This window comes from Catharus ustulatus, chromosome 8 (assembly GCF_009819885.2).
Source record: "Catharus ustulatus isolate bCatUst1 chromosome 8, bCatUst1.pri.v2, whole genome shotgun sequence".
Lineage (NCBI taxonomy): Eukaryota > Metazoa > Chordata > Aves > Passeriformes > Turdidae > Catharus > Catharus ustulatus.
Window position 1 is genome coordinate 19650410 of NC_046228.1, and position 20335 is coordinate 19670744.

Consider the following 20335-nt stretch of genomic DNA (forward strand, 5'->3'; position numbering starts at 1 on the left):
ACCGATTTACTGATTTTTAAGCTATTATTAAAGCTTCCCACTCAAAGCTCGCTTGTGCACTAAAGGGCCTCAGCCACCAGGAACCCTCCTCAAATACTGCTCTGTGTGCCAAGAGCTTCAGGGGTAGCAGAAGAGGCTGGTGCAGACAGCAGCCTCATATGAAGAGCTCAAAAGATGACTATATTAAACAGAGTTGGACACATGTGTCAGGGCACAAGTGCTGCCCTGGGGATGAGATAATACCTTGAACCACATAAAAAGTTCTAAAAAAGTCTAAAGGCCTGATCTGAAGAACAGAGCCTTCTTCTTTCACATGTGCTGGTCTTGCTCAGCCATTATTTTCCATATTCACAGAAGAAACATATTTTTAAATTTTATTTTAAGATCTGGATTAAACTGCCATGGCACAAATCCAAGATACAAATCCAAGTGTAATTGCTGTGACAGGCTTGTTTACCACAGCCCCACACGGAGCTGGAATTTGGTCTGAGGCAAACAGGCACATGACTGGTGAGTCTCTCTCCATACTCTCCAGATATCTCTTTGATCCAACAAGTCTACTTTGCTCTCTGAATACATGGAGATGGCAGGTTTAGTCTTACTTGATGGCATGATACATGTCTTCCAGGATGTCCTGTTCAAAGTCCTTGCCTCCATTCACACCTTTCAGGTTCTTCCGAAACTCCTGAAAAAAGTTACACCAACATTAATTCCTAGTATGTCCAACTTGAACTGTTTGGCTAGGATCAGTATTCTACTTGTTTTTCATGGGGCCAGAAGATTTTCCTGCATTCTTCAACATGCAGACTCAAAATTCAAAGGGAAATGCTATTCTCAGTGGGAGTAGTGTGCAGCATCTCCTATCTACGCTTGTAAGGATGGAGCAGAGACAACATGTGCACAGCTGAGGCTGGACATCAGAATAGCAGGCCTGTAACACTGCACTGGCACTCACATGACTTCAATTCTCTGGAAGCCCAAAGCAGTTACAACACTGATCTCTGTGTTACTATGAGGACACACACTGCTCACACAAATAGAAGCCTCTTGAAGAATTTGCTGTTTTCTGTCAAGCTCCTATTTTTTCAGGCTGTCTCTTGCCTACAGCTACTCTCTCAAATTGTACCTAGCTGTGGTGTTGCACTCCAGCTTACTGTGTACACGAATGAAGAAGGCCAAAGAAAAGAGACAATGCCACTGAGACAAAAAGAGTACTACACTGTTTTCAAAACCAGAGAAGACAGATGCCTGCACTGGAAACACTCACCTCCAGAGTCATTGGGACATTCTGCTTGCGGACATTGTGGTTGTGCTGGTCAGTGTTCAGCATAATAACTGCGTAGGCCAGGGCAAAGCAGGCATCACTATTAGCAAACGGAGACCCATTCGATTTCTGAAAGGCAAATGCACAAATTAATCCTACAGTGGTTATCAGTGACCAAAAAAGCCATTTTCCTAACCAGAGTACTGAATCATCTCTGGGACAAACAAAAATCCCAGGTTCTGGCTCCAGCTTCTAAAAAGCAGCCCAGGAATCTATTTACCACTGCCAGCTCCTGCAAAACAACAGCTGCTGCTTGCAGAGCACAGTTATATAGGCCATTTGATCTGACATGTCCATCATGGCAAGCAAATGGGCAAGAAAGAATGCAGTTTTGAGCTTTCTACCACCAAGTACACACCCTCCAATGTTCTGTGAAGGCTTCTAACAGTCTCTGAATTACAGGTGCCTCTCCTGGTAATCTAAATGCCTCTAGATAAAGTCGTAAAGCTTCATCCAGCCTTAAACCTTGGAAGCTGAAAGTCCTGCAAAAACAATGAAATGCAATGAGAAGCTGAAACAGGATGAGAAAGGTAGGATAAACTTAACTACAATCTTGTTTGCTTAGACAGTAGAGAGGAGGGTGAGAAGGAAAGAAATATACAATGAATAGCCAGAAACAATAGAGTCAACAATCTTACAAGTATTGTATGTATGTATGTATGTAATTATGTATGTAATTACCACTCCAGTTTTCACAGAGACTGGCCCTGTGGAAAGGTGCTTGAATATCACACTTTTATATAATCTATGGTGTTACTATATGCAAGAGATGCACAGAATTAAGGCAAGGCAGTACAGAGAGAACCAAGTGACAGAAATCCAATGCCTCCAGGAACTACCATTCTACTGCTTTTTTTATTGCTAAACTCTTAACTTTCACTGTTTTCTGACTAAAAAGAGATACAGAAACATACTCACCCAACAAAGCTTTCCAGCAGGTCTATGTTCTTACGGTCACTCACAAATTCCCCAATCATCTTTTTGTCCAGCCGAGGATTTTCCCGTAACCACCTGGCCACTTCATTGTTGTCAATAGGGGTGGCAAGAAGATTTTTCTCCTGCAGAAACTGTATCCCTTTCTTTGGCTTTTGGTTGAACTGCTCTGTGCCGGTTATCAGGAGCTGCAGGAGACATTCTGATAATTACAGCTTGAAGTGCATTTCTTTTTTTAGATTGTTCTTGGCATTTGAACCAAAAACAAAACAGAAGAAAGATCAGTCTCAGCATGATCAAGTTTACTGCACTGTGTAATCCAAGAGAAAGGCTAACGAAGGACAGAAAACCTGCATTCATCGCAAGGTTTCACCATCAAATAGTACTGAACAGAGTAAGTATGAGCTGCCATCAACAAAAAGCTTTAATGTCTAACCAAGCAATAAGCTCTGCCACTTCAAATGCCTCGCCTGCTCTCATTTGTAAACAAACCAGATAAACCCCAGGCATGTGGCAAGATCAGCCCTACCCAGTTACAACAGCAGCACTGCTCTATTGTCCTCTCCCGTCCCTTTGGCTCCTGGCTCTCATAGCTACCTCACCAGCAGGAGACAGGCAGAAAGAATCCTCAGCACTTATTCAGCAGGTGTAAAAAATAAATGCTTCAAAAGCTAAAAGTAAGAACTAGCAACGTTACCCTAGTGAGAGATGGTCCCAGGAATATCTGGTATTTCAGCCTGACAAGGCTGGGAAGACCAGCTACATATTTGGCTCTGAAAGGAAGTCACCTAATCCGCCCTCCTAGGACACTAGACTATACCATAGTCACAATGTAATAAAACAACTAAGAAAGGGTTAACTGAATGTTCTTGGTGGTGTTCAGAAAAACCAAAAGCACAAACAACCGTATGAACTTTACTAAGGAACCAGAATAAATGTCAGTTCCCTGTTAGCTCCTATCACGATCAGACTGCTAGCAATGACCTAGTGAACTAAATTCGTGACCATCATGATTACTAGCTCCCCTGGGTTTCTCAGTACCTCAGAAGCTACCAGTCCTCTAGTCTCTGCTTCCTCTGCCTGTGAGCATCCTCAAAATTGCAATGAAGCACAGACCCTGAAATAGCACGGAGTGCACAAAGACTCAATGAGGCCATAACAAAATAACCATGCACTGCCCTGGTCTAACAGGCCTGAAGGGACTGTATAACACCAACAGCATTTCTATGCACCTGTAAATCCTGAAACCCAAGACCAAGGATTTTCTGTGGACTGGCTGAGTCCACAGATTTCTCAAAACCACTTGAAAGGAGGCCAGACTGCTGGCAGTTTGCACTGCATTTACAGTCATATCAGTCTTGTGCTTCTGAGCTTCTGGTCACCACCTTAGGAAACATCAAAGAAAACTTTCTGTTTGATGCACAATTGGTTTTCTGCTTTTATTTAGCTTTTTTCTTCCTTCCACCTGTGGCAATGTTTAGTACTTCAGAGGTTAAAGGAAGTAGAACTTGCTGGTGCCAGGTCAGCACCAACATAACTAAAGCTGAGTGTTTGGTGTGCCCTGTTTATGTGCTTACGATGAAACCACTAGGAGATTTAGAGTCAGAAAACAATTTTCCCTGGGCAAATTCAGAGATTTATGAACATCTTCCTGCCGTCTACTCTTGATTTCTTCTAAACTTGTTTTCCAGCAGAGTAAAGTCAGAGTATTACCAAAGGTTTTCAGTTAGAACAGAGGAAGCACTATGCAAGCTCCCTTCTCAACTATGGACTTTCACAGTCCATAAAGCAAAGTTGCTTTGAAAGCAAGATTTAAGGCCAAAACTCAGTAGTTCTTTCGAAGACTCTGCTGATAATCACTTCCCCCCACTGTCCTTGTGGCTGGGGAAGACAATTACCATTACCCCACTGCAGCACTGTGCTGCAGGTAAAGAAAAAAGTTTACAAGTACTGCAGTAAACTTCCTAGACAGAAACAACTGCTTTAAATTACACCCAGATCCAGAGACTGCCAGAGTGGATCACAAAGCACAGATTCGTACAGTAGCAGAAAGAGATGTATTGTATTTTCTTCTATTTTTGATTAAGTCAGTTTAAAAAAATATGACCATCAATCCCTTATAAATTGTAAAATAAAACCAAATAAAACAAACCAAAATAAAATTTCTTTTCTACCATATCATCTCCTTACCCCCAACTACTATGGCCACTCATGTTTCATTCAGAACATGCATTATTTTCATATTGAAATTTAGTAATCTCTCACATCTGAAATGAGCCTACCTCATGCATATGTTGTGCAAAGGGAACAAAATATGTACAAGGAACATATGTGAATGGAAAAATCTCAAGGAACCCACAACAAAAAAACCTGAACAGTCCCATGTAACCCCTGGGGACTTAAGATATATATACATCCACTGTCTCTGGAGGTGAAAGAACAGGCTAGTACCAGATATTTGACATAGGCCAGCAGATAAATACAAAACCATTAGTAGGGAGTACCTTTTTCAACACTAGGCCTAGACCAGACCTACTCAGGGAAAAGTTGTACAAAGTCTAGACTATAACTTGGATTAATGAGGTTCAAGGAAACAGACTCTGAAAACAAAGAATAGCTTTACCACAACCAATAAAATCTTTTTGGTAATCCTTATGACAAAGCAAACACAGGAATTACCAAATGGGAATAGCAGACCAGTTAATTTCTACAACAGGCCTTGGGGTACACTCTCCATTTACATCTTTGATAAGAGTAGTGAAGCTGCCCCTTTTGATCAAAATACCTGATTATCTCCATAAATGAAAACTAAATCCAGAGACTTTCCCACCCAGAAGTCAGATGGACCTGGCTTATAAATTGTGCCACAAAACTTCCCCAACACCTCTTGCAACCTTCAGCACGACTAAACCAGAACATGTGATAATCACTGCTGTCTCTGCAGGGTAGCAGGATTTTCAGAGCCCTACTCTTTAATTCTGATCAGCAGAGACCAGATCTCAAAATTTCTGAGATATAACCAGTCATGCAAAGCCCACATGCAATGGGAAATGAGGAGAACACTGAAAGATCCACCTGTAGTATATTTCAAACCATACCTTCTTCTTGTTCTTAATCTGCATAAGTTCCTGAGGACTTGGAAGGATACAAGAAAATCGAGTAGGTTTCCTGGGGATACTCTTCTCAGCTAGAATGACAAAGCATCATTACAGTCAAACCTATCCCAGAGCAGCACTCAGGCATGAGAGTGTTCCATAATAACTTTCAGTCAATGGAGTCTTTGCTGCAATATGCCACCCTGAAAATGGCAGTCATACTTAAATTTAATTACTACATTCCTCCCACCCACATTTTCTTCAGCATAATTGCATAGTACCTTCTTGTCCCAGACAATTTCACACAGCCACAAGATTTAATTTTCTGGCTCTTTTGGCTACCAACATTGCTGATTCCCTGGAGAGCCCCTAACTTCTTTCAAAACTTTAAGCACTGCTATGAAGTCATATACTTTTTACCCTAAGTAACTCACCAGATCTAATTCCTCCCACAAGAAATTCAACACCTGGTAGGCATAAATAGGACACATAAATAAACATACTTTCACCATATATCCCCTTCCAATAGCCACAGTGGTGCACACTATAGCAGGACCTGCCAGCAAATGTCAGGACCATTCTTAGGCTATAGACACCCAGGGTTTTGTGTCAGGGTACTACTGAGGCTATTACCTGCTTCACTTCCTCCTTCCAATTCCATGCAGGTCTCCTTCATCTGGTCAGCCATAAGGCATCCACTGGTGGGAGGACATGCCCCTGCTGGCTCTGAGACTGCACTGGAAGATTTTCCCTCATTGAATCCTCTCTCAGTATCTGTAGAAGTTAAAACAAATAAACAAGCAAACAAAACCCACAAAAAATCACAAACACCCACACAGAAACAAACCCATAAGAAAAAAAAGCTATCAACAGAGAAATAATGAACTGATCACTCTAAATTGAACACGTGCTTATTCAAAGGAGTTCCTTCTAGTAACCATGACTTTGCGTATCCTCAGTATTTTGTCTACATTAAACCCATGGCATACCCTCATTCTGATGTGACTGCCAGTCTCCACAAGGCTTTTATATAAAGCTTCATGAGATACAAATTTTAATATCTGCAGATTTTACCAATTGCAAGGTTATTAACATCAGTGTGTAGTTATAAAACATGCAACAGGAAGACTGAAAACACGTATTTAAGGAATTTACTACATCAGCAATCAAAATGAGATCTTCAAGTTTAGCACACAACTAAGCTTAGTATTAAAATATCAAAGAAAGTGGTCTTACTATTGCTGGTTTCTTTGGTGCTGTTGATGGTTTCTGGGCTGGGTTTGACAATTTCCTTCTCTTGATGATGACTGGCCTGGCAATGTGCCTCAGTGCTATCTATCACTGTCAGCAATGCTTCCAGAGACAGCAGATGGACAGTGTACAGCTGTCCAGAGACTGGAAAGGCATTCTGGGAAACAGCATGCAAGGGTTAGTTAGCTTTCACATCTCTCTCACCAAAACAGGGCAAGTAAGTTTTCCCCCACAGCTTGGGGAAGGCAAAAAAAGTAGAACAGAACACCCTAAGCTTTCTAGCTTGTATTTAATAGTTTATTTGCTCTGATATTATTAAAGCATCATGACTATTCTTTTTCTCTTCTGTTTCCAAATGTTAAATGCCTTCCTCATCTCTCACCCCGGACTCTTTGACCACTCCCACTGCCGCCTCCCTGCCCCGCCCCGGTTCAGAACCTTGGAGAGCAGCTTGGTGAGCTCCTCGAAGAGGTTGGCACAGTAGTAGTCGCAGTCGTAGTTAATGTACAGCTCAGTCACAAAACTGGGAATCCTCCACAGCTGAACAATGGCTTCCAAAGCCATCTCCTTCATTTCATAGGGCATCTTTGGGTTCTCCACAGTGATTATTTCCATCAGCTTCTTTATATACATCTGGCAGAAACACAGGGCAGCTCAGTTTAAGGAAAGAAAAAAAAGCAGGACAGTGAACAGCTTTGAGGACTGCAGAGGGAGATTCAAGCTTCACCTTCCCCCATAACATTCCATCTTTAATGATAGCTCATTCTGAAGGAGGCTGTAAAAAGGTTTCAAATTGTTCTACCGTTGGGTGCACCTGGATTTACAGTTCTAAAAAAACAGTCTGAAGGCAGGCAGCATGGTACACCAGTCTCAAAGACATCTGATTTTCCAAAAGAAAAAGGCCTACACAGAGCCTACTCATAACACTGAGTCATTTATACAAACATAATTTGACACTCTATTTTATCATCCAGATATATCCATTTAACTGAAGGCAAATAAACTATTACAAGGCACCCAGTGATACTGAAAAAACTCACCTCCAACTGGAATTTCAGATGCTCTCTCATGCTCTCAAAGAGAAGAAAGCACACCCTGAGGGAGGCTGCATACAGATTGAGCCGTTCAACACTCAGTAGCTGAACAAGAAACAAAAAACCCTTTAAGAATTACAGAAGCAAGTCATTATGTGCTATAAGTAGCAGTACTGTGGGACTGTAGGCATCACCTGCAACCAACCAAAGATGCACATACTGCCCCCCATAGCAATGATATTTTAAAAAACAATCCCTTGTTCAGCCTTCTGCTCCCACTTTTTGCTAGTGAGGATGAATATACTTAATTCTCATCTGTGTGTGGTAATACTACTTACTACAACTTGGGTTTTTTGCCAAGTCCACAGAGACTCTTAGTGGTGAAGGAACTCGGGAGAAGACTGCCTCTCAGATGGCCCCAGTGCAATTAACAGCGTGGTATCCCCCAGAGGTTCTGCCTACTACTAAGCTGGCAACTTGCATCTATAATTACCTCAAAACCAATTATATGAAAACACAGTGTTATCCCACAGTAGCAGTTCATTCAAACCATGCTCATCCTTCTTGGTCCTGCTCTGCAGAAAATAGCATGACAACGTCTCTGGCTTTGCAACAGTGCCTTTGGCACACTTCAGAACCCTCACTGCAGGGCAGGAGAGAGCTTGTTTGCAGACCTGCCAAACCTCATAACATTTAATTTCAATACACTCTTCAACGGAAATTCATATCTGACTCCCCAGTGCCATATTCCAGGCGGGCATAAGCCAGACTCACTTGAAATAGATGTCGGCACAACTCCTCCTTCACAAGTCCCAAGAGGGACTGACAGTTTGCAATGGGTGCTGACTCCAGGGCAACAGTGAGCAGCTGCAGTCCCATGTGGATCATCACCTCAGAGTTGTGACGGTCATGAGGGTTGGTGAGCGAGATGAGAAAGCGGAACAGTTCTCTAATACATGGCAACCCATATGGGACCAGAGCTGCTCCTAAAGAAAAAGCAAGATTAACAGTCTAAATTTTCTTTTTGCAGGTGCCTAGCAAGTGTTAAAAAATTAATTGTTACAGACCTGCTAAGGAACAGGAACCTATCAGCCTCTTAGCAGGAAGTGAAACAAAACCATGGAAATGAGACAGGACTGTAGCAGCACTGCCCACCTCTCACCTTCTTTTTGGGAAGACTGAGTAAAACGTACTCCCCGGGGATTTACATAGTCCATGTCATGAACTGAGGCAGAGTCAGAATGTTCTGCTACAGATGTGCACTCCTCCAGGACCTCAGGGATAGACTCGACAGAAGCTGACTGGACTTTCTCCTCCCTCAGACTTTCGTTCTTCATTGAAATGTCATTGGAGAAGGAAAGAAGCAAAAGAAGAATTAATAAGCACCAGACACGTTAAAAAAAAAAGTCTCATTTGTTTCAGTTCATCTGTAACTATTAAAACAACACAGGTCACTAATGGAAGAGTATCAGAAGAACAAAATTTAAAAGAAAAGAGAGCCTCTACATAAGCTGCAACGCTCGCTACCTTTCCATTTACATCAAGTTCTTATTTGCTTTATGTAACTCTACGTTGTGAGACTAAGGACTTTATCACAAAAATACTCCTATAACTTATCAGTTCTTACTGCCTCTGAGGTCTAAATTTTGCTTATTTTTTGTTTTAAATGCTACACAACTTCAGCACGCTACTTCTGTTTAAGCCTTCCTAGGATTTTTACCATTCAAAACATCTGCAGCTCTATGATCCTCTCAAAAGCATTAATGTTGTGGGGAGAGGTGATAATGCTGGGAGTTGGAACTTTGCAAATTATATTCAGGTACCTGGAGTTCAGGATGATTTTGATTTTCAGTGACTTTGGCCTCATTTGAAGGCGCTCCTGCATTAAGTCCCAAAGAAGTGACTTGGTCCAAATCTGTCAGGTCTTCCTTGGATGTTGTCTGTGAGGACAGCTCCAACCCACTGTCTGTGACAGGGCTGACCACCGATGAAACGTTTTCTGAGCTTCCAGAGGAGCTGGGAGAAGGGGCATCTATGAAAGCAACTCCAGCTGCTGATGAGAAACAGAAGCAAAATTATTAGCACTGCTCTGTCCCTCAACCACAAATTCATACATTAAACACAGCAACAACAAATTCTTCCATTACTACTGCACACTGCTAATAGTCTCAGCAGCACACTAATGTGAGAGAACACAGATAAGTTAAGATCTCTCTTGCTAGGTATTAATGAATTAAACAGATGAACACTGGAGACTTCTCCAGGTGCCCATTCTCTTTTGTCCAAACTACCTCAATATGTATTTCATTTCCTGAAAACTTTCTCCTGGACCTGAAAACCTATGGTATGTTTTATTGCTACAGTCACTGAGAACTAATATATAAATAATTAATGCCAAATAATATATTAGGAGAAATTAAATAAAGACAAGATTCAAAAAGCTCTAGCATGGATGCTGTCTGGTCTCTTGAAAAAGATTTCAACTTACCTGTGTTATTAGTAGTATTGCCTGCTGACTGTTCTGTCCCAGGAGAGACCTTAGTTACGTGCCGAGGAGGCCTAGGTGATCTCTTCTGCTTTTTCCATTTTGATGATTCACTCATTCCTCCAGCTCTCATTTTCAACTGAAAACCAATAATCATTAATATCAGCACTGCAAAACCACATACCATAATGGATTACACAAGCCAACTCACAAAGGCTACCTCAAAAACTTTAAAGTCAGGCAACAGCACTTAAATATATCATACAAATTAATAAGCACCTCAAAATCATGCAAACTACCCCTCGACTCCCTACATATTAGCCAACACTCCACACCTAAATCAAGGAACAATTAACTGCAGTTACTCTGCTATAATATATATTTAACAGTTCAACTGTCACAGCATTCCTTATTCCCTATCAATACCTCCCAACTTTAAATTAGGATAGAATTCTCTTAGACCTACACATCTCAAATCTCTTTGCTTTTAGCAAAGCTCCTAGACCTCCAAAGGGCATCAATTAAAGTATCCAAGTAAGTGTTAGGATTGACATGAAACTAAAATTTCACTATCTATATATCAAGTTGGGAATGAAGCATGAGCATGCTGCAGCTCTGTCACTGATCTCTCACCTCAATTCACTCCTCATCTTTGCAGCAATGCCATGCTCACTATTAACAAGTATTTCTAACACTTCACTTGCTACTGGTGCATGTTACATTGCAAATACCACCCTAGTGATTTAGAAACAAATCTCATTCGCCTTTCACCTGCCTTCTGTCATTGCTTGTCCTCAGACCTAAACCTAACCTTAAGTCTTGACATCCTTGTTGACCAAGATCCTACTTTTAGTTTGTACACAGAACTTTGATTGGGAAAAGAAGAACAAAAGCAGGAGCAGGGCAGACTGCACTTGCTGCACAGCACTGCTATTCAGGCATGCAGAAATGCTCCAGAACTTCCTAAAAACAGTATGATATTTAGTAAAATGCCTAATGACCCTGGCCAGAACAAAAACCATAAGCTCCTCCAAGTGCCTGATTTCCTCAATCTACTCTTGTAGGTGTAAGTCAGCTGCAGTCAGCTGCCACCTCCTCAGTTTGGGTGCAAATTCAAGCACTGAACAGGCACCTTGCATTTCATGGAAACCATTCAGCAAGTTTCAGTACCATGTCATACTCAGTACTCTTCTTTGTAAATTTATCACTGTTAAGTTTTATTTTGGGCTATAATATTTCTTATGTCTTATACCTCTAGCATCAGATTTAACTTATGTAGAAGACAGCTGTATTCTTTAGTCTCTTCCTTTTTCTGCAACTTACCTTCTTCCAGCAACTACTACTTTTAAATGCCAATAAATCTTCTAGGTTTCATTACTGTTTTTCCTTATCTTTCCATTTTCCAGGTAGAATTATAACTCCCTGTATATGGCCTCAGCCTGTACTTCTTCCCATTTAAACAAAGCTTGTAAAATGTTATATCCCAGTGCAGTAAACCATTTGTGTAACATTTCTTCACACAAGTTGTATTTGTTTGATGACTAATCCCCAGGTTTTAGCTGTGCTACAGTTTCTTTGAGTGTACTAATTAACAGATTCAGAATTACTTTGCTCCTTGTTATTTCTTTCAAATATTGCACCAAGAGTCTTCTAAATCACAGCTTCTGGCAAATATTTACATGACAAGCACACAGCTAAAAACAAAATTTGCAGATTTCAAAACATTTTACAATGCTTCTGGATCACAATCCTTTCATGTCAAAATTATCAGCTCTCATCTTTGCCATTTACTGCTTCATAGGGCTATATAACATACATGTTATCTTCGATTCTTGCCAATTTCTAAAATCTGAGCTTAAAATACTATGAATAGGGGCATTTATTAAAGGATTAAATGACAAATTAGATCAGATAGTTTTGCCTTCTCCTTTTTCAGTAACTTACAGAGTAAGATCTGCAGACTTATGGTTCATTATACCAAACTACTTTCATTAGGAAGGAAACCTGGAAGCATTACGTGTTAAACCAAAAAAGTCTGTTTCACACAATTTCAAAACAGCGTTTGCTTCTAGCTTATAAATCCTGTTGTTGTTATTTGTCAGGTCAAAAGTTACTTGCACCAGGATGCAAAATGGAGCTGAGCTACTGATAGAGGCTAACCACGTACCACTCCTTTTGCCACTCCTCAGTCATGCTCCAGACAAACACCTAACGTTTGAAACATTCTTTCAGACAAAGCAACCTGACAATTTAATTACTTTTTCTAATCTCCCCTTTCATACAACACCCAATACCACCTCAAGATTAGCCCATTCAAAAGGGCTTTCAAACAAGCACTTTTCCTCAGACATTAAATCTACCCTCTGCCATTGCTCTGTGTTTTATTTTCCAAGATTCCATCATCTCGAGGGTCATAATACATAGGTCCGTATGTAACCATTTTGATGCACCTGTGCCATCTTCCAGAGACTTAGTCACAACAGCTTCATATGGATGGGAAACAGTACAGACAGGCAAGCAAGAAAACTCGATTTTTAAAGATTCCAAAACATTTAATCAGACTATAAATATTTTAGACCAGAATCTAAGTTTATTGGAGCTTTTTAGGTGGGTTTTTTTGTCATGGTGTTTTTTGGGATTTTGATTAGGATGGTTTTTTTGTGGGTTTCATTTTTTGTGCATTTTGGTTTGGTTTGTTTTTTTAGGGTTTTTGGGGGGTGGGGTTTTTTTTTGGGGGGTGGGATTAGTTTTGGGGTGGTTTTTGTGGTGTTGCTTTGTCTTTGGTTGGTTTTGGTTTTTCAGGGGGAGCTGTTTATTTGGGGGGGGGGGGGGGGGGGTTGTATGGGGTTTTTTTGCAGGAAGGGGAGGTGGGGTGAGGTGAGATTACCCAGTAAGTCTTTTTCATCTCATACCATGCAATCCCCATATTCTACACAAGCAGTAATCCTTTTATTAGAATTACCTAGTAGGACTACATAGGACTAGTTCTTACATAATTCTTGCCCTCCCTCCTTTTTCTCTTGCAATCTCCTTTTGCTTCAAAACAGCAAACTATTGCATAGCTTTAAAAATTTGCAGAAGCAAACAGAAATGCTCAATAAAAATATTTCAACAGTGTCAAGAAGCTGAATGCTGTTTTAGCAAACAAACAAACACTGAGTTTGGGAATTCTAAGACAATACATGTATCAAAGGATAGCAAAGTAATATCATTGCTTCAAGATTTTCTTTTAATTAAAAGGTAACAATCTCACATGTCCTTGCTTTTAATGTTAGTATAAAAAAGTAAAAAACAGTTGTATAGTTTGCCTTTGACTAAAGGAACTATTTCTAAATCTTGTTTTTACCTTCAATTCCAAGGCATTTCCCAATTTCTCTAGAAAGTTTCATTGTATGTTAATACACTGATATTTTAAACCTAATGCTGCATTTTTTACTAAATGCAGCAGCTAAATGGCATTTAATAGATCACTAACATATCCTGAATCTTACACATTCTATAAAACTCTGCTTCCCTCTTCCATGCTCAGTGATACTAGAGTTACATTAGTTTTCTAATTATCAACACCCTTGAGACTACATTAAGCTTGTACTTTTGATAGCAAAAATAATTTGACGTTAGTATTTCAAAAATATTCTTTAGAAATGAGAGGGGGAGCTCAGAGGTACTGTTCATTCATCTCGGAATTCTGTACAGATTCAATTACATTTATCTGAGTTACCTTTGCATAAAGAAACGTCCACAAAATTATAGAAGAAAAAAATCACAAGACTCCAAATGCTTCCTTTGATAGATGAGATTTTACAAACAAAACCCTAGCTAAGGTCTAAGAAGGTGAAAAAAAAGGTAATACTACAAGATTCTTTTAAAGGGTCCATGAGATCTAATTTTTCTATAAGCCACCTTACCTGTACTCGTTTGTTTTTCCACAAGATACTGTAAGCCTCAAGAGAAAAGGGCAGGGGCCAATGATTAGTAATGAAAGTGATTATGCTAAAACACGAGCTCATTCTAGATGCAGCATGGAACTGGTCAGCACACCAAGTAGCGTTCAAGACACAAAAGCATGCAGAGAGAACGCAGTCCACGATCCGAGTCCTGGAGACACCGAGGCAATCCAGACATCTCATTTACCTACCTGCCTGCACTGCAACAACTAATCAAGGTTATTTGGTGAAATGCATTTATGCATCTTAGGCAACTATGAACAAAATCCACCCCAAAAATCTGCGAAAATTCAGAGTTATGTTCCTCCTCACTCCCACAGTAGAACCCAATGTTTACCTAGAACACTTTCTACTGCAAAGGGAAATATTTCTTGGGGTTTTTTTCTGTGTAACTCTGCACAAATCTGCAAGTCTTAAGCCACTGCTTTTCAAACTATCCTCTTTATATAACCATTTTGTGTTAGACACAGGATAAAAGAGTGGCATTTCTAAATGTTCTGTTCAGCTCTGCCTGGACTAAGTAACATTAATGGCAGACAAAAAAAAAAATCAAGCTACATTAAATTTATGAACCAACATGGAAGACGGAGAAGAGTCTTGTCTAAGTTAATTTTTCAGGGTTCCTATGATAGATCCAAACCAAAAAATCTGCATGTCTACAGTATTTCTTTGGAAGTATTTTCTAGGGGAATTAGCAGGGACTAACATATGCCGTAAATCAGTTTGGCCCCACTGATTCCCCATTAGCATATACTGTGCAGGGACATATACTTAATTTCACTAGAAACATGAACAAGTATGTTGAAAGTACACAGCAGTCTCCTTCAAAAAAACTTCAGAAAGCATTGAACTTTGTGGCCCTGTACCAAGTAACAAAGATCAGAGATTCACCTTGACAAAAAATTTAAGGCACGCTGGGTCAAAAGACTCCTCAGGTATATGAGGAGCTATGTCAATAATTAAGATCAACAGGCAAGACACACAACACTTCAGAGACAAATCTACACTTTTTATGTTTTCTTTTTATGGGTTTCCACTGTCAAATCTTACCCATGCCCTCCCACTCCCTTCCTCCAGAGGATGCTGTGATGGTGTCTTAGGTGGCACTCACCAAGACACTGAATGCTGCAGTAAAACAAGGGTCTCTCCCTCCCAAGCTGCCCCAGCTGCAGCCACAACACTGCAAAGCAACCACAGCATGCACTGTCTCCAAAAGCCATGCTGTGTCAAATGAGTGGAAGGAGATTTGCTGCACACAACATAGCTATCTCTCAGGTAGTGTTTACAAGAGAAGGAAGAGGGGAGTAAGGTAAGAAGGGAGAAGGGAGAGAGAGACCTTCAGGTTCTTAAAGATCAATACCCTCTCTAATTGGTTCAGGGCTTTGGGCTGTTCCCCACTACTTAGCTCCAGTTTGTTGAGGAGACCTGAAGAGATCTGTGAAAGATAGGCAAATGCATGGTTTAAACAAAGCAAAATAAACCCAAAGAGAAGAATAACCTGGCAGAGTGCAAGGCTGCAGGGCACACTCCTGGCATGCACAGCGAAGAGACAGTACAGGGTAACTGCACAGATTGGACACAAGACAGAGCATCACTTAACCCAGCTGGGAGCAGCCATCACTTGGTAAGGGCAGCCTTCCTAAATTCAGTCACCTTGCCTTTAGACCTTCTGTACACAGAGCATGACCAAGCCTGACACCTGCTGTACATTAGCCTGATCTCTTTTAGCTTTCCATATGCCAGCCTACTATCATCACAAATCCTGTGACTTCTTCCAACAGCAAGGGAAACAAGCAGTCATTAGTTTATTATACAAGAAGTAAAGCCCTAAGCTTTACTAGGTTTCAAATTCCTACAACCAAGTATTCAGTCTCTTAAAACACTGCTATACTGACTCTGAAATGTATGCTTACACTATGCTGTCCCTTTTCTCAACTCATTGAAATAAAAAGAGTAGAGGCTATAAACTGTATATTCAGTGTTAAATTGAAAGGTGGTTGTTTCTTCTCTAGCACTTTTCCCCATCCTGTTGTTTTCAACAGCAGAATCTGTTACCTTTATTGACATTCTTCATATGGCATATAAAGAATATAGAATTATACATGGACTTCCTCAACAGGACCTCTCTTCAATAGGAAATTACCACATTAATAATCATATAAGGTCACATCATGGTATTTGGAATACTGAATCCAGCTGCTAAAAATCTTACTGCATTGATCAAGATGGTGGCGTTGAACAAATCCAAAACTTCCACCCTCAGAAAACTGCACATTCCCTTTAGAGAAAGGGAGATAAAGAAAAGTCGACTTTGATTTTGGCTGCTAATAGAGATGGTATTGATCATGTGAACTAAGGTGTTCACCACAGAATGCCATCCCTTCTAGAAGTCTCTAATACTTTCTTCTACAAAAGCCAATTTCATGCTTTCATGCTGTTTCACCAGCCTCAAGAAGTTTCCCTTCTACACAGGAAGAACTGAACAAAAATACATCCCAAGAGTACACTATCAGATCTGTAGTAAATGAAGAATGATGAAAAAGAAGCTGGAGAGAGAGCAGAAGACAGCAAATAACCAGACAAAGACACCATCAGGTCCCAGAACTTGCTGGGGTTTTCTAGCCCACAGCAGCTGATGGCTGTTCCCAGAATCCAGACTGTCTCAGCTAGGCAGTAGTACCATTAAAAAAACTTGCCACTGGACTACGTGGACTTAAACCCACAGAATTAATGGATCTATGTCCATGGATGTGGTTAAACATGCTCTTTCAGTGAACTGGGACTTGTAGAAACAAAGAAATACAAGTGTGAAAACAAACAGAATAGAGATGAGCACAAGCCAAAGACAGGAGCAGAACAATCAACACAGAGCTGAGTCTTACCTTCTTCATGTTCGTTCCCATGTAGCTTTTAGGCTCTTCTTTAAACTGAGGCAACCTGAAATACAAAGAACAAGCCAAAATACATAAGCTTACATGAATTTACAAAAAGGAGAAAAAAACCAGGCTGGTCTTTTCAGTCATGCTGCAGATACTAGAAAACCCAGATTAGGTTGTCTTCACAAAAGAGAAACTCTCCTAATTTCTTTTCCGGCCAAAATCTGCCAAGGGAAAAAACTCACACAAATACAGGTGCTTTGCATGCTACTAATGGTTGTTTCTGTATATTGATTTTCCTGCCATGTAAAGACCATTCATTTTCCTTCAGTGTATGTTTTCAGTAGTGGACTACTTATATCTGTTAAAAACAGGTCTCTCTGATGCTGCTAAGCCAGCGTCATCCACAGCAGGACTCTTGCAGTTTACATGTTATTACTAGTCATGCCAATTCTCTTTGAATTTGTAGAAACCCCAGCAGTTATCCTGCGTTCTGCATCATATAAACACAATTGTGGAGGGCAGCAGACGCACATTAAGTTGAATCTTTGGAGATAAGCAGTTCCCATCTCAGAATGAGTAGACTGCTTTCACCTGTGCTGCCAAATGACAGCGCATACAACTCTACAAATCCACATGTCCTGCTCTCTCTTCTGTTTCTTTACTACAAGTCTGTCTTTACTTGATGAGGGTATAAAAGCCCTGGAGCACAGCTTTGGTTGTTTCTTTTTCTGAAAAGAAAGATGGCTGAACCACCCCTGCAGTTGCTGCCTTTGCCTTGCATCTCTACCCCAATGTCCACAGGCACAGATGGTGATGGCGTCTCCAAGCCTTATCAAGAAGGACAGAGGAGAGGATTAGACAGTAAGTAATGAAAAAGCACCAAATAAAATGCACATATGCATTTGGAGAAAAAGTAATGTGGCCTCTCCTCTTTGAGGAGATTGATTCTGACTTTGCTCAACATTCATTCAGTGCACGATGCAGGGCACACAGAAGAGAAAAGAACTGAGATCCCATTGGAACTGTGTGACAATGGGAAAAAAATTTGATGCAACTGTGTTTCACCAAAATCCTTTTCTACTGAAAGTGCATCTGTACCTGTACTTTTTACAATACCCAGAAAAAGTCTATGATTATTTCACTATTTGAAGAAACAGTTTTGAAGTTAATTAACTTATTTGAGTTTTAAAGAACTCATCTTAATTACCTGAAGGGTGCTGAAAAGGGCAGAACATTTGTCCAAGATACACAATTTCAAGAGTTTTAAATGTTCTTTGATGTGTGAGGTCAAGGCTCTCAGCTTGAAATCAATGTGTGGCTATTCAACACCATTTCTATTCTCCCTGCTAAAGAGAGCTATATTTTTTAGAGCACGTTTTTTTCAGTGAAGTTTGCATTCTCTGTCCTGAAACTGGTTCTCTATCCTAAAGCTCTTCATTACTTGGCTGTCCATCTCTCCTCAAAGGACACCTTAAACCAGGCAACCTTCCCTACCTCTGTCTCCCTGCAGTCTTGACAGGGTCAGCCCTAGAGAAAAGTGCCAAATCCTTCATCCCCTTCCACTTCTAAATAATGACCATTTTGGATGATTTTTCTGAGGGCCCTTAAGTGGAAGTGTGGAATCTTTCTGTCCTTAGAGGGCCATCTCGGCAATGCTGAGGCAAACACAAGCAGGTTTACCTTGTGAAGAGCAGCTGCACCATGTCGACCAGAGTGTGCTCTGCAGATTTTCTCAATAACTCTGCGAAGACAAAAACAAATAACACAGGTGTCATTACTCAGTGTGATATTATCAAGAGGCTTCTTCAAGCAGACTCCCCTCCGAGTCTTGTTTACAGAGATTACGGCAAATTTATTAAAACCAGCTCCAACCCCGCGTTACTGCAAACGGTCACGGCATCACACGGTGGCGCTACTCAGCTGGGGAAAAGAGCAGTCCAAACTTGCACAGCGAACACCCAACACATTTTCCATGAAGTTGTAGAAAGACACAATAATATAAAGCTCAGCAGCTTTCCACGGATGCATGCTCTACAACAGAACTAGTTAATGCTGAGGAAACCTGATCTATTTCTTAAGGGCAGAAGTACGAACAAACCTACCGCTGAGCCTCATTTCGAAGCATATGCGGAAGCAGGACTGCATGATCTCACACACCGATTCATTGGTGAGGTGGGCTCCCACGGGGGTGAGCAGCAGCGTCCTCAACACCTGCAAAGAACAGCACCCATATGTACCACACTGCAGTGATACCTGCATGCATTCCCAAGAGGAGGCTGGTTTCCTCAAGAAAGACTGCCATGAGTAGAAAACCTAAGGAGGCTTCTCCTGGAGTCATTTCAAACTGAACGCTGTGCTCAAAAAGCCAATTAAGAGACAAGAATGATCTCGTGACCCACTTCTAAACGAGGCTCAATACACTGTATGCTACCCAATATTTAAATTCAGGAACTAGATATCTGCTCAGAAGTACACAGACCAAAGAGGTATACAATCCATAGTTTTGTCTCCACAAAGAATTTTTCTCAAAAACAAGTTTGAGAGTTCCATATTCTTAATTCAACCCCTCAACACAGACCATGCACAAGGTAGGATTATCAGCACTATCACATTATCAAGTTCATAATTTTAAAATCATTTAATTTAAGCTTTCAACTATTTTCAATTGGAAAAGCTTTTACCACGGGTATATGGGCCATCTGTTTAAAAATAAAGTCTATCACTAAGCTCCTACAGAATCAAAACATTGTTCCCTCCTCTTCATCTCTATGTAACAGGATATGTTCCACAACAGGCAGCAACCATTATGGTAATTACCATTTCTCTCCTTACCTGTAGGATTTTCATCAAGACAACCTCATCGCTCGCATGATCTGTGCCCACAAATCGAGCGTGAGTGACAGCATCTGCCATGTTCTCCATCCCCTCTGCTGTGCCCTCATGGCTGGGATCTGAATAACAGAATAAAAATACGTGTCAGGGAACAGCCATCTACAGTCTACCACCTCTGTGGAGAGACATCTACATGGAGATAGTGTGTGACCTTCCTCAATCTATGTGACTTGCAGTGAGTTGACCCGACAGGAACATGACTCACCTCCCACTAACAGAAAGGCTTTATAATTGGAAGCTTTCAGAAAGATATATCAAGAATCTACTTATAAAAAGATATAACTTCACAAAGAAAATAATTAAAATTCCATTGTTACCAGTTCTCTGTGTTTTAGAGGTTAACTTCTAAGACTGTATCCTGTTCCCTACAATATAGCACAATCAGCTATTAAATGTTAAATGCATTCAGTGCCTCCTTGGGAATAAAGAAAAAACAGTTCTTAAACACACGGAACCTAAATTTACTCTCATGAGAAGAAAATGCCAAACAGGTTC

General features: G+C 40.6%; 1 protein-coding gene across 6 annotated transcripts in view; it reads right to left on the bottom strand.

The window, feature by feature from the left end:
• GBF1 (golgi brefeldin A resistant guanine nucleotide exchange factor 1) overlaps positions 1 to 20335 on the bottom strand; it is a 105022-nt gene that overhangs the window by 17362 nt on the left and 67325 nt on the right. For 2 of the 6 annotated variants that reach the window (XM_033066502.1, XM_033066501.1), the window contains exons 5-23: positions 19781 to 19899; positions 19051 to 19159; positions 18629 to 18689; positions 16952 to 17006; positions 15430 to 15504; positions 14031 to 14066; positions 10126 to 10261; positions 9461 to 9690; positions 8800 to 8968; positions 8412 to 8623; positions 7644 to 7742; positions 7042 to 7236; positions 6589 to 6760; positions 5986 to 6126; positions 5356 to 5444; positions 2243 to 2445; positions 1683 to 1806; positions 1268 to 1393; positions 603 to 685 (exon numbers count right to left, since the gene is read on the bottom strand). In XM_033066502.1, the coding sequence (XP_032922393.1) occupies positions 603 to 685; positions 1268 to 1393; positions 1683 to 1806; positions 2243 to 2445; positions 5356 to 5444; positions 5986 to 6126; positions 6589 to 6760; positions 7042 to 7236; positions 7644 to 7742; positions 8412 to 8623; positions 8800 to 8968; positions 9461 to 9690; positions 10126 to 10261; positions 14031 to 14066; positions 15430 to 15504; positions 16952 to 17006; positions 18629 to 18689; positions 19051 to 19159; positions 19781 to 19899 (2434 nt within the window). Of the gene's footprint in view, positions 1 to 602; positions 686 to 1267; positions 1394 to 1682; positions 1807 to 2242; positions 2446 to 5355; positions 5445 to 5985; positions 6127 to 6588; positions 6761 to 7041; positions 7237 to 7643; positions 7743 to 8411; positions 8624 to 8799; positions 8969 to 9460; positions 9691 to 10125; positions 10262 to 14030; positions 14067 to 15429; positions 15505 to 16951; positions 17007 to 18628; positions 18690 to 19050; positions 19160 to 19780; positions 19900 to 20335 lie in introns of those variants that run through there. The other 4 variants (XM_033066507.1, XM_033066505.2, XM_033066503.2 and 1 more) reach the window with 3 other exon arrangements.